Raw genomic sequence first — 15,000 nt, forward strand, 5'->3', positions numbered from 1 at the left:
AGTAGGCCTAAAAATTAAATTCCTGGACCTCGCTCCATGAATAACCACGTTGCGGATGCCGTCACTTCCCGTCCGCTAGTCCGCTACAGCCCGCTTTCCCTTCCCTCCCTTTCCCCATGCTCTGAGGGGCTGTCTCGTAGAGGCTGCTTTTCTTGTTACAGATGAAGCTTAGGCGACATGCGTTTTCTTTGTTATTTTTGCCCCTTAGGTGTCAGTGTTATTATGCCTTAGATATAAGTCTTCGAGGATTTGCGTTTTCCTTAACGAAGTCGGTTATGCTCTTAGATTTTAGCGTTTTTATGATTTTTGTTATTGGTTCGTCACTCTTAGTCCGCTTGCCAGCTCGTTTTCCCTTTGTTTCTTTCTCCTGTGCCATAAAGCGTTATATTTCAAAGATTCAATTATTCATGTTACGGACAACATCTAGGAGACTCTTTTCTTTGTCCGTTTTACCCGTTACAGCTCTCTTTTCACTTTCTTTGATATCCTGAAAATTATGGATATTTAGATATCTTCGTTCTTATGAAATATTATCCTCATCACATCTATTTCCTTTAACTTCCGCTGGCCTATCTCCTTTGCTTCTTTCGCCCAGATCTGAAGCAACATCACTTATGCGTAATATGGTAGTTATCAAAGTACACGCTAATTTCTTTGACAGTGTATCTTTTCTCTTAATTCCTTCTGTGATACAGTGATTTTTTAAGGTTTTTAATTACTCATTTAGGGCGTTTTTTGTGTATTCATTAATTCACTGAGTTTTTTTATAAATGTTCGTCAATATACATTTTGGGGTATCTTTTATTCAACCTTTCTGAATATTTGTAACATGCAGTTAATTTTTCATAGATATGTATTGTTTATTGAAAAATATCCACACAAGATGAACGTAGCTGTAGCAGCACACAGTATTTATTCATTTTTGTCAAATGCCTGATCTACAATGCTTAAGAGAACATGTGGTTAAAGTCTAGGGGATGCGTCGCCACATTTCACTAACTCAAATTAATTTAACATTTTATCATATACCCTACACATATTAGGAATGTTGAAAGATGGATACTGCTTTCTATTTAGCTCCGATTAGTAATTATTGCTTTTATTAATGTTTACATAGCCATTGCTTCACTTAGAGAAGCTTGCGGTTCTTACTTTGTTATTGTTAGTTCTATGATAATAATAATAATTACCATAATCATCAACATCAAGAAATGCACTTATCATTATTATCATTATTGCTTTTATTATTACTATCATTATCATTATTTCTGTTATCATTGTTATTTCCATTATTGTCATTACTATCATCATTATTATTATTGCTATTATTATTATCATCTTTATTATCATTATCATTATTATCTTAATTAATAATATTATTATCAAAATTATCGTCATTATCATTATTATTATTACTATTATTATAATTATTGTTATCATCATTACCATTATCATCATCATCATCATTATTGTTATTGTTTTTTATCATCATTGTTATCATTATAATTATTACTCTTATTATTATCATTACTTTAGAATGATGATTATTTTATCATTATTAATATTGTCATGGTCATTGTCATTATTATCACTATATTTTTATGATTATCATCATCATTACTATTATCATGATGATAATAACAGTAGTAATAGTTACTCTCATTATTGTTGTTGCTATTATTATTATCATTATTATCATCATTATTATCATTACTGTTTTTATGATAATAATGACAGAAGTGATAGGTATTATTACCATTGTTATTATTACTATTATTGTTATTGTTATTATTATCATCATCCTTATTATTGTTATTATTACCATTATTATCATCATCATTATCACTGTTATCATTACCGTTATTATCATTATTCTTATTATTATTATCATTTTCATTACTGTAATAATAATGATTATAGTAATCATCATCATCATTTCCGCCAAGAAGGTTTTGTTTTGCTAGCGTGGTTAGTTTGTTTGTTCGTTGGTTAACATGATAACTGAAAAGGTATTAATAGATTTTTATTATTTTTTTACGAAGCGATTATCATTACCTTTATTATCTGTCTTAAATTAGTTATGCGCTTGTTATTATCATTATTAATTTTTGTAATTACTGTTGTTGCAGCCGCTGTTGTTCTTGTTATTTGTTATTTTTACTATCATCATTATTATTACCCTCATTATCATTAATATTGCTACTGTTACTGTTATTATCATCATTGTTATTGTAACTATTATCATTATTATCACTTTTTTCATTTTTCTCGCTATCATAATATAATCGTATTATTACTATCATAATTATCATCAATATTATTATTATTATCATTAAGCCTAAATAAGATCCTTTTAGAATTACTATTATTTGTATTACCGTTATTAAAGTGTGATAGTTTTGGTAAGAATATATTTTTAGCCTAGCGTAAGATAGGCCTACGTAGATTTTATCCTTTTGAAAAATATAGGCCCACTAACATTTTTTGTGCTTTTGATCCTATAGGCCTACATTTTTTGTGCGTTTATAGCAGTTTCATCATATTCCTCCCTGTATTTATTTTCTATTTACGACCAACAAATTCCTCTCTCTGTCATTCTCTCTCCTTCCCTCCCTCCCTTTGCCCTTCCTCCCCCTCCCTACTCCCCCCCCCCCTCCAACACCGCCCTTCTTTTCCCTTGAAATGCCTCTGTTCTGCAGCCACTGACCCCCTCCCTCCCCCAGGTGATGGTGGGGTGGCGGCGGAGCGCGCTGGTCCGAGGAAGTTTCCTGCTCAACGTGGTCTTCGGGCTGTACGTGGCGGTGCACGTGGCGGCGCCCCCCCGCCTCGTGTCCCCGCGGGGGGCGGCGCTCCCCCTCCTGCACGACAACCTCACCTCCTCCGGCGCGGGCGGGGGGGAGGGGGTTGACTATGCGACCGAGGGGGGGGCGGTGCAAGGGGGCGAGTTCCCCGGGGGCTCACTGGACGCGGACTCCGCTGACCTGGCGGCGGCGGCGGCGGCGTCGGCGTCCGCGTCGTCCGAAGACCGCCGCGCGGCCCCCGCCACGCCCGCGCCCTCGCTGCAGGAGAAGGTGTACCCCGACCTGCACACCTGCCACACGCCCACGCTGGCGCCGCGGCCCGCCCTGCACGGCGACCACTGGGTGCTGTACAACTACGTGCCGGCGGACACGCAGCCGGCGTGCAACGAGTCCGTCACGTACACGACGCACGCGGACTTCACCTTCCTGGACAACCTGGTGCCGCTGGTGGAGCGGTGGCGCGGCCCCGTCAGCGCCGCCGTCTTCGCCCCCGGGGGCGACTTCAACGCCACGCTGGCCACCATCACCTTCCTGCGCGCGTGCCGCGGCCTGGTGGCGGACCACGTGACCTTCCACCTCTTCTTCCCCGCCGAGCACATGCCCTCGCACGTGCCCCTCACAGCGCACGTGCTGGCCGGGCGCACCTCCTGCTCGACGCCGCCGCCGTACCTGGCCACGCACACGTACAAGCGCGCGCACAACCTCACGTACCCCGTGAACGTGGCGCGCAACATCGCGCGCCGCGCCGCCGCCACCTACTTCGTGCTGGCGAGCGACGTGGAGCTGTACCCGTCGCGGGGCTTCATCCCGTTCTTCATGGACATGCTCAAGCGGCAGGACGCCTCGCCCGCGCCCGCGCCCACGCGCAGGGTGTACGTGCTGCCGATCTTCGAGGTAAAGAGCGGGCTGCGGCCGCCCGCGTCCAAGCTGGCCCTCGCGCGCATGCTCAAGCGCGGCGCCGCCATCCCGTTCCACAAGTTCGTGTGCCCGCAGTGCCACAAGGTGCCCGGCATGCGCGAGTGGGCCGACTCCAACGCCACCGAGTCCGTGAACGTGGTCATGGTGGCCAAGCGGCACCCGCCCTTCCACCACTGGGAGCCCATCTACGTGGGCACGCACCTCGAGCCCCTCTACGACGAGCGCCTCTCGTGGGAGGGCCGCTCCGACAAGATGACGCAGGTGAGTCTCCTCCGCCGCCTCCCGGGCCTCGCCGCGGCCGCCGGCGGGATCTGCATCTTCGCTGTTGCCAGTGCAAGCCGAGGCCGCCCTGGTGACGCGCCTTCGGGAGGGACGCGAACGAAGCTGCAAAAAGGGGGAATATTTTTTCTCTCATAAGCTTTATTATTTAAAGGTGATTATGATTATGAGAGAGGAGAGGAATGGCGAAAAAGTCTTTTGTCAAGTAGTTTTACACCATTTATAAACTTTCCCTTTCTCAGATGGTATTAAATATTTTCTCTGCTGTGGTATTAGGTAACTGTTCTACAGTGGATACTTGGTAATTAGTTCGGAGTGGTATTAGATAGTTATTCAGATAATTATCCTGAAGTGGTAATTACATAATTAGTATGCAAAGGACATTATCTAGTCACTCTGTGGCACTTGATCTGAAGTGATAGACCCTGGGATAAAGCAGTGAATCATTTCGAGTTACTGCCTGACATTTCTAAAAGGATATTGGGCAGTTTCTAAGGTTTGGGGTATCATGTGGTATAAGGAAACTGATCCTAGACTATAAGGCAATTGCTCTAAAATCATAAGGTCATAAGGCTAGAGGCGATCTGACCTCGCCTGGGGAGATAAGCAGCTCCCCCCCCCCCCCGGCCATCTCGGGACAAGCTCCTTGACCTGCTCCGGAGCGAGGAGGAGCAGATAAGGAGCCCCTTATCTCGTACCTGGTTAAGGTGAAGGGCACGAGCTGGCGATAGTGGGAAGGGAAGGAGATGATAATAAAAAAGAGAATTTCGTTAGTAAGTCGGAATTATTGGGGAAATTGAGATAATTAGGAAGGAGAGAGAAAGGCAATTAGAACGGGAGATGGTAATAAAAGATAACGATAATTAAAGGAAGAGAAAAAAATCATGGTAAATGGAGAAACGAGGAACGGTACTAATTAGTGAAGAAGAAAAAAAATAAAACGAATAAATGAATGAATAGCACAATGAAGATAATGATAATGATAAAATGAGAAAGATTTGATTATCATAAAACGAGAGAAAAAAATATATAAAAGAACAGCATAAAGGCACCACGCAGAGAATAAGGAAGACCGATAAAATGGATAACTCAGGAGAAGCAATAACATTATCAATATTCCGACATCGATTTCTCGCCGTTCGAGAAAATGCGTTGCGTAACCGACTCCATGGAAAATGGAAAGATCCTCTACGGCGGCCTTTCAGCGAGTGGCCCGCCGTTCAAGCAGCTTTTCATTTTGAGTTCATCGGTTTTTTTTTAACACAACATGCAGGGAGTATTTGTTTTTTCAATCATTAATTGTGTAACTCGTGCAGGTTTTTTATGATTAATTAGATTTAGGATGTTTGTCTGATCGTTTGTGAGTATTGAGGATAGCTTGCCAGGGGGGGAGCAAATTAAAATGATTTTACAGATTGCGAGTGAAATGATTGTAGAACACTCGGAGGAATGGAACATAAATATGTATTTTTATTGATTTATATTTCTTTCATCGATAAATATACCAAAGGATCGTCTCAGCACATAGAACATTGAACTTAGAACATAGAAATAGAACTCCTTAGGCACAAGAGATTTTCCAGCTCTAAGGAGGTGACTAAGTCGAGTGCTACTTGAATTCTAAGTGGCAGATCTTGTGATAAGTGACGATTTTTTTTTTTTTAAGGGGAGGAGGGTCGAGAGGGAGAAGAGAAAGAGGTGGAGAGATGGTGAAGTGGAGTGGAAAGGAAGGAAGAAGGAAGAATGAGTGGGAAGAGTAAGAAGAAACTGAATAGAGAATAGAGATATTGATAAATGGGTAGACAAATAGATAAGCAGATAAACAAAGAGAGAAGGAACAAGAGACAAAGAGAGGAGAGGGCTTGAGAGAGAGAGAGAGCTTAAGCTACAGAGAGCAGTGAAAGCCGAGATAGAGACAGAAGGTGAAAGCAAAAGGAGCATCGTGATAAACAGCAATAATGGTCGACCAAGCACACGCAGCGCTATCTTGGCAGCGCTGGAACATCCTGATAAAGGCGGAGGCGAAACGGAGGAAGGAAGCAGATAAGAGGAGACAGAAAGGGATAAAGGCAAGGAAGGATGGAGTTGTGGCTGTGCAGCGTTTAAGCGTGTGTGTGTGTGTGTGTGTGGGGGGGGGGAGTGTGTGTGAGTGTATGTGCTGTGTGTGTGTGTGGGGGGGGGGAGTGTGTGTGAGTTTATGTGCTGTGTGTGTGTGGGGTAGTGTGTGTGTGTGTGTGTGTGTGTGTGTGTGAGTGTGTGTGTGTGGGAGTGTGTGGGAGTGTATGTGTTGTGTGTGTGTGTAGGAGTGTGTGTGAGTGTATGTGCTGTGTGTGTGGGGGGGAGTGTGTGTGTGTGTGTGTGTGTGTGTGTGGGTGTGTGTGTGTGAGTGTGTGTGTAGGAGTGTGTGTGTGTGTATGTGCTGTGTGTGTGTGGGGGAGTGTGTGTGTGTGTGAGTGTGTGTGTGGGAGTGTATGTGCTGTGTGTGTGTGTGAGGGGGGGGGGAGTGTGTGTGTGAGTGTGTGTGTGGGAGTGTATGTGCTGTGTGTGTGGGGGGGAGTGTGTGTGTGTGTGTGTGTGTGTGTATGTGAGTGTGTGTGTGTGACAATAATAATGATAACAGTATTGTTAACTTAACGATAATGATGACAATTATAATAATTATAATAAGAATTATAATAGTAATAATAATGATATACATGATAATGATAATCATAATGAAAATTATGATAATTATAGTGACAATAATAACATTGATAATGATAATGATGATGAAGTGGAACCCGAAGAAAGTCCCTCCTCTCCCTCTCCTTCACCTGCATCCTTCTATGTCACGCCTCCTCTCTCCCTGTTCCCGTTTTCCTTCTCTTTGACCTTTCCTTTCCCTTTCTCGCCCTGTCTCATTCTTACTCCCAATTTTTGAAATCAAAATCCACTCCCCTCCCCTCTTAAGCCCTGCGTCTGCCTCTTCCCGCATCCCTCCTCTTCCTCCCCACATCCTTTGCTCACCCCCTTCCCCCACCATCCCCATTTCCTCTTTGAGCCCCCCCCCCCCCATCACCCTTTCCTCTTTAAGTACCTCCGTTTCTCCGCTCTGTCCCCTTCCCCATCTCCCTTTTCTCGTTAAGCCCTCTTCCCCTCCTTCCCCTTCTTTTTTAAGCCCCCTTTAAGCCCCCTGCCTTCCTCCCTCACCCCCTTTCTTCTCTAAGTCCCCTTTCATCTCCCTCTTACCTTCCGTCCCCTACCTACCGTCCTCCTTCACTTCCCCCCTCGAAAAATCGCGTGAATCATAAATATGCATAAACTGACGACCTAACTACTTCAGTGTGGTGTCTCTCCCCCGCGTTCACCTGCTGTTGAAGGCATGACGGCCGAAAAAATGGAAAATCACAAGCAGAATTGCAATTATCACCCGTTTTTGCGTCAAAGTGAAGCGTCTGAAACTCACGTAGAATAGTTGTTCCGGCGCGACGCACAGGAGTAACTTCCGACCGAATCGATGGACGAAAGATTAACAAATATTACAATAGAGATGAATGTAAAAATAGTAATAGGGGAAATGGTAGTGATAATACTGTATGGTTTCCTTTTGCAAGAAGCAATCGGTGACCTCATTCCATTTGCAAGAAGCAATCGGTGACCTCATTCCTTTTGCAAGAAACAATCGGTGACCTCATTCCTTTTGCAAGAAACAATCGGTGACCTCATTCCATTTGCAAGAAACAATCAGTGACCTCATTCCTTTTGCAAGAAACAATCACTGACCTCATTCCTTTTGAAAGAAACAATCAGTGACCTCATTCCTTTTGCAAGAAACAGTCGGTGACCTCATTCCTTTTGCAAGAAACAATCAGTGACCTCATTCCATTTGCAAGAAACAATCGGTGACCTCATTCCTTTTGCAAGAAACAATCGGTGACCTCATTCCATTTGCAAGAAACAATCGCTGACCTCATTCCTTTTGCAAGAAACAATCGGTGACCTCATTCCATTTGCAAGAAACAATCAGTGACCTCATTCCTTTTGCAAGAAACAGTCGGTGACCTCACTCATTTTGCAAGAAACAATCAGTGACCTCATTCCTTTTGCAAGAAACAGTCGGTGAACTCATTCCTTTTGCAAGAAACAATCAGTGACCTCATTCCTTTTGCAAGAAACAATCGGTGACCTCATTCCTTTTGCAAGAAACAGTCGGTGACCTCATTCCTTTTGCAAGAAACAATCAGTGACCTCATTCCATTTGCAAGAAACAATCGGTGACCTCATTCCTTTTACAAGAAACAGTCGGTGACCTCATTCCTTTTGCAAGAAACAATCAGTGACCTCATTCCATTTGCAAGAAACAATCGGTGACCTCATTCCTTTTGCAAGAAACAATCGGTGACCTCATTCCATTTGCAAGAAACAATCGCTGACCTCATTCCATTTGCAAGAAACAATCGGTGACCTCATTCCATTTGCAAGAAACAATCGGTGACCTCATTCCTTTTGCAAGAAACAATCGGTGACCTCATTCCTTTTGCAAGAAACAATCGGTGACCTCATTCCTTTTGCAAGAAACAATCGGTGACCTCATTCCTTTTGCAAGAAACAATCGGTGACCTCATTCCTTTTGCAAGAAACAATCGGTGACCTCATTCCATTTGCAAGAAACAATCGGTGACCTCATTCCTTTTGCAAGAAACAATCGGTGACCTCATTCCATTTGCAAGAAACAATCGGTGACCTCATTCCTTTTGCAAGAAACAATCGGTGACCTCATTCCATTTGCAAGAAACAATCAGTGACCTCATTTCTTTTGCAAGAAACAGTCGGTGACCTCACTCATTTTGCAAGAAACATTCGGTGACCTCATTCCATTTGCAAGAAAAAATCGGTGAACTCATTCCTTTTGCAAGAAACAATCGGTGACCTCATTCCATTTGCAAGAAACAATCAGTGACCTCATTCCTTTTGCAAGAAACAGTCGGTGACCTCACTCATTTTGCAAGAAACAATCAGTGACCTCATTCCTTTTGCAAGAAACAATCGGTGACCTCATTCCTTTTGCAAGAAACAATCAGTGACCTCATTCCTTTTGCAAGAAACAGTCGGTGACCTCACTCATTTTGCAAGAAACAATCGGTGACCTCATTCCTTTTGGAAGAAACAATCGGTGACCTCATTCCTTTTGCAAGAAACAATCGGTGACCTCATTCCATTTGCAAGAAACAATCAGTGACCTCATTCCTTATGCAAGAAACAATCGGTGACCTCATTCCATTTGCAAGAAACAATCGGTGACCTCATTCCATTTGCAAGAAACAATCGGTGACCTCATTCCTTTTGCAAGAAACAATCGGTGACCTCATTCCATTTGCAAGAAACAATCGGTGACCTCATTCCATTTGCAAGAAACAATCGGTGACCTCATTCCTTTTGCAAGAAACAATCGGTGACCTCATTCCATTTGCAAGAAACAATCGGTGACCTCATTCCATTTGCAAGAAACAATCGGTGACCTCATTCCATTTGCAAGAAACAATCGGTGACCTCATTCCATTTGCAAGAAACAATCGGTGACCTCATTCCATTTGCAAGAAACAATCGGTGACCTCATTCCATTTGCAAGAAACAATCGGTGACCTCATTCCATTTGCAAGAAACAATCGGTGACCTCATTCCATTTGCAAGAAACAATCGGTGACCTCATTCCTTTTGCAAGAAACAATCGGTGACCTCATTCCTTTTGCAAGAAACAATCGGTGACCTCATTCCATTTGCAAGAAACAATCGGTGACCTCATTCCTTTTGCAAGAAACAATCGGTGACCTCATTCCATTTGCAAGAAACAATCGGTGACCTCATTCCTTTTGCAAGAAACAATCGGTGACCTCATTCCATTTGCAAGAAACAATCGGTGACCTCATTCCTTTTGCAAGAAACAATCGGTGACCTCATTCCATTTGCAAGAAACAATCGGTGACCTCATTCCTTTTGCAAGAAACAATCGGTGACCTCATTCCATTTGCAAGAAACAATCGGTGACCTCATTCCTTTTGCAAGAAACAATCGGTGACCTCATTCCATTTGCAAGAAACAATCGGTGACCTCATTCCTTTTGCAAGAAACAATCGGTGACCTCATTCCATTTGCAAGAAACAATCGGTGACCTCATTCCATTTGCAAGAAACAATCGGTGACCTCATTCCATTTGCAAGAAACAATCGGTGACCTCATTCCTTTTGCAAGAAACAATCGGTGACCTCATTCCTTTTGCAAGAAACAATCGGTGACCTCATTCCTTTTGCAAGAAACAATCGGTGACCTCATTCCTTTTGCAAGAAACAATCGGTGACCTCATTCCTTTTGCAAGAAACAATCGGTGACCTCATTCCTTTTGCAAGAAACAATCGGTGACCTCATTCCTTTTGCAAGAAACAATCGGTGACCTCATTCCATTTGCAAGAAACAATCGGTGACCTCATTCCTTTTGCAAGAAACAATCGGTGACCTCATTCCATTTGCAAGAAACAATCGGTGACCTCATTCCATTTGCAAGAAACAATCGGTGACCTCATTCCTTTTGCAAGAAACAATCGGTGACCTCATTCCATTTGCAAGAAACAATCGGTGACCTCATTCCTTTTGCAAGAAACAATCGGTGACCTCATTCCTTTTGCAAGAAACAATCGGTGACCTCATTCCATTTGCAAGAAACAATCGGTGACCTCATTCCATTTGCAAGAAACAATCGGTGACCTCATTCCTTTTGCAAGAAACAATCGGTGACCTCATTCCTTTTGCAAGAAACAATCGGTGACCTCATTCCATTTGCAAGAAACAATCGGTGACCTCATTCCATTTGCAAGAAACAATCGGTGACCTCATTCCATTTGCAAGAAACAATCGGTGACCTCATTCCTTTTGCAAGAAACAATCGGTGACCTCATTCCATTTGCAAGAAACAATCGGTGACCTCATTCCTTATGCAAGAAACAATCGGTGACCTCATTCCATTTGCAAGAAACAATCGGTGACCTCATTCCTTTTGCAAGAAACAATCGGTGACCTCATTCCATTTGCAAGAAACAATCGGTGACCTCATTCCTTTTGCAAGAAACAATCGGTGACCTCATTCCATTTGCAAGAAACAATCGGTGACCTCATTCCATTTGCAAGAAACAATCGGTGACCTCATTCCATTTGCAAGAAACAATCGGTGACCTCATTCCATTTGCAAGAAACAATCGGTGACCTCATTCCTTTTGCAAGAAACAATCGGTGACCTCATTCCATTTGCAAGAAACAATCGGTGACCTCATTCCTTTTGCAAGAAACAATCGGTGACCTCATTCCATTTGCAAGAAACAATCGGTGACCTCATTCCATTTGCAAGAAACAATCGGTGACCTCATTCCTTTTGCAAGAAACAATCGGTGACCTCATTCCTTTTGCAAGAAACAATCGGTGACCTCATTCCATTTGCAAGAAACAATCGGTGACCTCATTCCATTTGCAAGAAACAATCGGTGACCTCATTCCATTTGCAAGAAACAATCGGTGACCTCATTCCATTTGCAAGAAACAATCGGTGACCTCATTCCATTTGCAAGAAACAATCGGTGACCTCATTCCTTTTGCAAGAAACAATCGGTGACCTCATTCCATTTGCAAGAAACAATCGGTGACCTCATTCCTTTTGCAAGAAACAATCGGTGACCTCATTCCTTTTGCAAGAAACAATCGGTGACCTCATTCCATTTGCAAGAAACAATCGGTGACCTCATTCCTTTTGCAAGAAACAATCGGTGACCTCATTCCATTTGCAAGAAACAATCGGTGACCTCATTCCTTTTGCAAGAAACAATCGGTGACCTCATTCCTTTTGCAAGAAACAATCGGTGACCTCATTCCTTTTGCAAGAAACAATCGGTGACCTCATTCCATTTGCAAGAAACAATCGGTGACCTCATTCCATTTGCAAGAAACAATCGGTGACCTCATTCCATTTGCAAGAAACAATCGGTGACCTCATTCCATTTGCAAGAAACAATCGGTGACCTCATTCCATTTGCAAGAAACAATCGGTGACCTCATTCCATTTGCAAGAAACAATCGGTGACCTCATTCCATTTGCAAGAAACAATCGGTGACCTCATTCCTTTTGCAAGAAACAATCGGTGACCTCATTCCATTTGCAAGAAACAATCGGTGACCTCATTCCTTTTGCAAGAAACAATCGGTGACCTCATTCCTTATGCAAGAAACAATCGGTGACCTCATTCCTTTTGCAAGAAACAATCGGTGACCTCATTCCTTTTGCAAGAAACAATCGGTGACCTCATTCCTTTTGCAAGAAACAATCGGTGACCTCATTCCTTTTGCAAGAAACAATCGGTGACCTCATTCCTTTTGCAAGAAACAATCGGTGACCTCATTCCTTTTGCAAGAAACAATCGGTGACCTCATTCCTTTTGCAAGAAACAATCGGTGACCTCATTCCTTTTGCAAGAAACAATCGGTGACCTCATTCCTTTTGCAAGAAACAATCGGTGACCTCACTCCTTTTGCAAGAAACAATCGGTGACCTCATTCCATTTGCAAGAAACAATCGGTGACCTCATTCCATTTGCAAGAAACAATCGGTGACCTCATTCCATTTGCAAGAAACAATCGGTGACCTCATTCCATTTGCAAGAAACAATCGGTGACCTCATTCCTTTTGCAAGAAACAATCGGTGACCTCATTCCATTTGCAAGAAACAATCGGTGACCTCATTCCTTTTGCAAGAAACAATCGGTGACCTCATTCCTTTTGCAAGAAACAATCGGTGACCTCATTCCATTTGCAAGAAACAATCGGTGACCTCATTCCTTTTGCAAGAAACAATCGGTGACCTCATTCCTTTTGCAAGAAACAATCGGTGACCTCATTCCTTTTGCAAGAAACAATCGGTGACCTCATTCCTTTTGCAAGAAACAATCGGTGACCTCATTCCTTTTGCAAGAAACAATCGGTGACCTCATTCCTTTTGCAAGAAACAATCGGTGACCTCATTCCTTTTGCAAGAAACAATCGGTGACCTCATTCCATTTGCAAGAAACAATCGGTGACCTCATTCCATTTGCAAGAAACAATCGGTGACCTCATTCCTTTTGCAAGAAACAATCGGTGACCTCATTCCTTTTGCAAGAAACAATCGGTGACCTCATTCCTTTTGCAAGAAACAATCGGTGACCTCATTCCTTATGCAAGAAACAATCGGTGACCTCATTCCTTTTGCAAGAAACAATCGGTGACCTCATTCCTTTTGCAAGAAACAATCGGTGACCTCATTCCATTTGCAAGAAACAATCGGTGACCTCATTCCTTATGCAAGAAACAATCGGTGACCTCATTCCTTTTGCAAGAAACAATCGGTGACCTCATTCCTTTTGCAAGAAACAATCGGTGACCTCATTCCATTTGCAGGAAGCAATCGGCGACCTCATTCCTTTTGCAAGAAACAATCGGTGACCTCATTCCATTTGCAGGAAGCAATCGGCGACCTCCCTGCTGGGCGAATGGCTTCGGAGCGAGTGCAGAGTATCCTCACTCTCGTGAGACAGAATCGGTAAAGGGAGCCGCAGAAAGCACGAAGGAATTAGATAAAGGGCGCAATACTACAGGAGATCGAGAGCGAGTGAATTGTTTTATGAATGTCTGAAGGCGAGGTCACGGCAGATGAGCAGTGATCCAAGACACCCTCTCTAGCTCCCTCTCCTCCCCACTCACCGGCCTTCCCCTCCCTCTCCTCCCCACTCACCGGCCTTCCCCTCCCTCTCCTCCCCACCCACCGGCCTTCCCCTCCCTCTCCTCCCCACCCACCGGCCTTCCCCTCCCTCTCCTCCCCACCCACCGGCCTTCCCCTCCCTCTCCTCCCCACCCACCGGCCTTCCCCTCCCTCTCCTCCCCACCCACCGGCCTTCCCCTCCCTCTCCTCCCCACTCACCGGCCTTCCCCTCCCTCTCCTCCCCACCCACCGGCCTTCCCCTCCCTCTCCTCCCCACCCACCGGCCTTCCCCTCCCTCTCCTCCCCACCCACCGGCCTTCCCCTCCCTCTCCTCCCCACCCACCGGCCTTCCCCTCCCTCTCCTCCCCACTCACCGGCCTTCCCCTTCCTCTCCTCCCCACTCACCGGCCTTCCCCTCCCTCTCCTCCCCACTCACCGGCCTTCCCCTTCCTCTCCTCCCCACCCACCGGCCTTCCCCTCCCTCCCCTCCCCACCCACCGGCCTTCCCCTCCCTCTCCTCCCCACCCACCGGCCTTCCCCTCCCTCTCCTCCCCACCCACCGGCCTTCCCCTCCCTCTCCTCCCCACCCACCGGCCTTCCCCTCCCTCTCCTCCCCACCCACCGGCCTTCCCCTCCCTCTCCTCCCCACCCACCGTACTTCCCCTCCCTCTCCTCCCCACCCACCGGCCTTCCCCTCCCTCTCCTCCCCACCCACCGGCCTTCCCCTCCCTCTCCTCCCCACCCACCGGCCTTCCCCTCCCTCTCCTCCCCACCCACCGGCCTTCCCCTCCCTCTCCTCCCCACCCACCGGCCTTCCCCTCCCTCTCCTCCCCACCCACCGGCCTTCCCCTCCCTCCCCTCCCCACCCACCGGCCTTCCCCTCCCTCTCCTCCCCACCCACCGGCCTTCCCCTCCCTCTCCTCCCCACCCACCGGCCTTCCCCTCCCTCTCCTCCCCACCCACCGTACTTCCCCTCCCTCTCCTCCCCACCCACCGGCCTTCCCCTCCCTCTCCTCCCCACCCACCGGCCTTCCCCTCCCTCTCCTCCCCACCCACCGGCCTTCCCCTCCCTCTCCTCCCCACCCACCGGCCTTCCCCTCCCTCTCCTCCCCACCCACCGGCCTTCCCCTCCCTCTCCTCCCCACCCACCGGCCTTCCCCTCCCTCTCCTCCCCACCCACCGGCCTTCCCCTCCCTCTCCTCCCCACCCACCGGCCTTCCCCTCCCTCTCCTCCCCACCCACCGGCCTTC

At 45.7% G+C, this 15,000-nt stretch overlaps 1 protein-coding gene across 12 annotated transcripts in view; it reads left to right on the top strand.

The window, feature by feature from the left end:
* The window catches only part of LOC113818675 (beta-1,4-glucuronyltransferase 1), a 152,012-nt gene that overhangs the window by 78,170 nt on the left and 58,842 nt on the right, over nt 1–15,000 (top strand). For 8 of the 12 annotated variants that reach the window (XM_070114680.1, XM_070114673.1, XM_070114678.1 and 5 more), the window contains one exon: nt 2,724–3,980. In XM_070114680.1, the coding sequence (XP_069970781.1) occupies nt 2,724–3,980 (1,257 nt within the window). Of the gene's footprint in view, nt 1–2,721; nt 3,981–15,000 lie in introns of all 12 variants that reach the window. The other 4 variants (XM_070114672.1, XM_070114671.1, XM_070114681.1 and 1 more) reach the window with 1 other exon arrangement.

This window comes from Penaeus vannamei, chromosome 36, assembly GCF_042767895.1.
Source record: "Penaeus vannamei isolate JL-2024 chromosome 36, ASM4276789v1, whole genome shotgun sequence".
Classification (NCBI taxonomy): domain Eukaryota; kingdom Metazoa; phylum Arthropoda; class Malacostraca; order Decapoda; family Penaeidae; genus Penaeus; species Penaeus vannamei.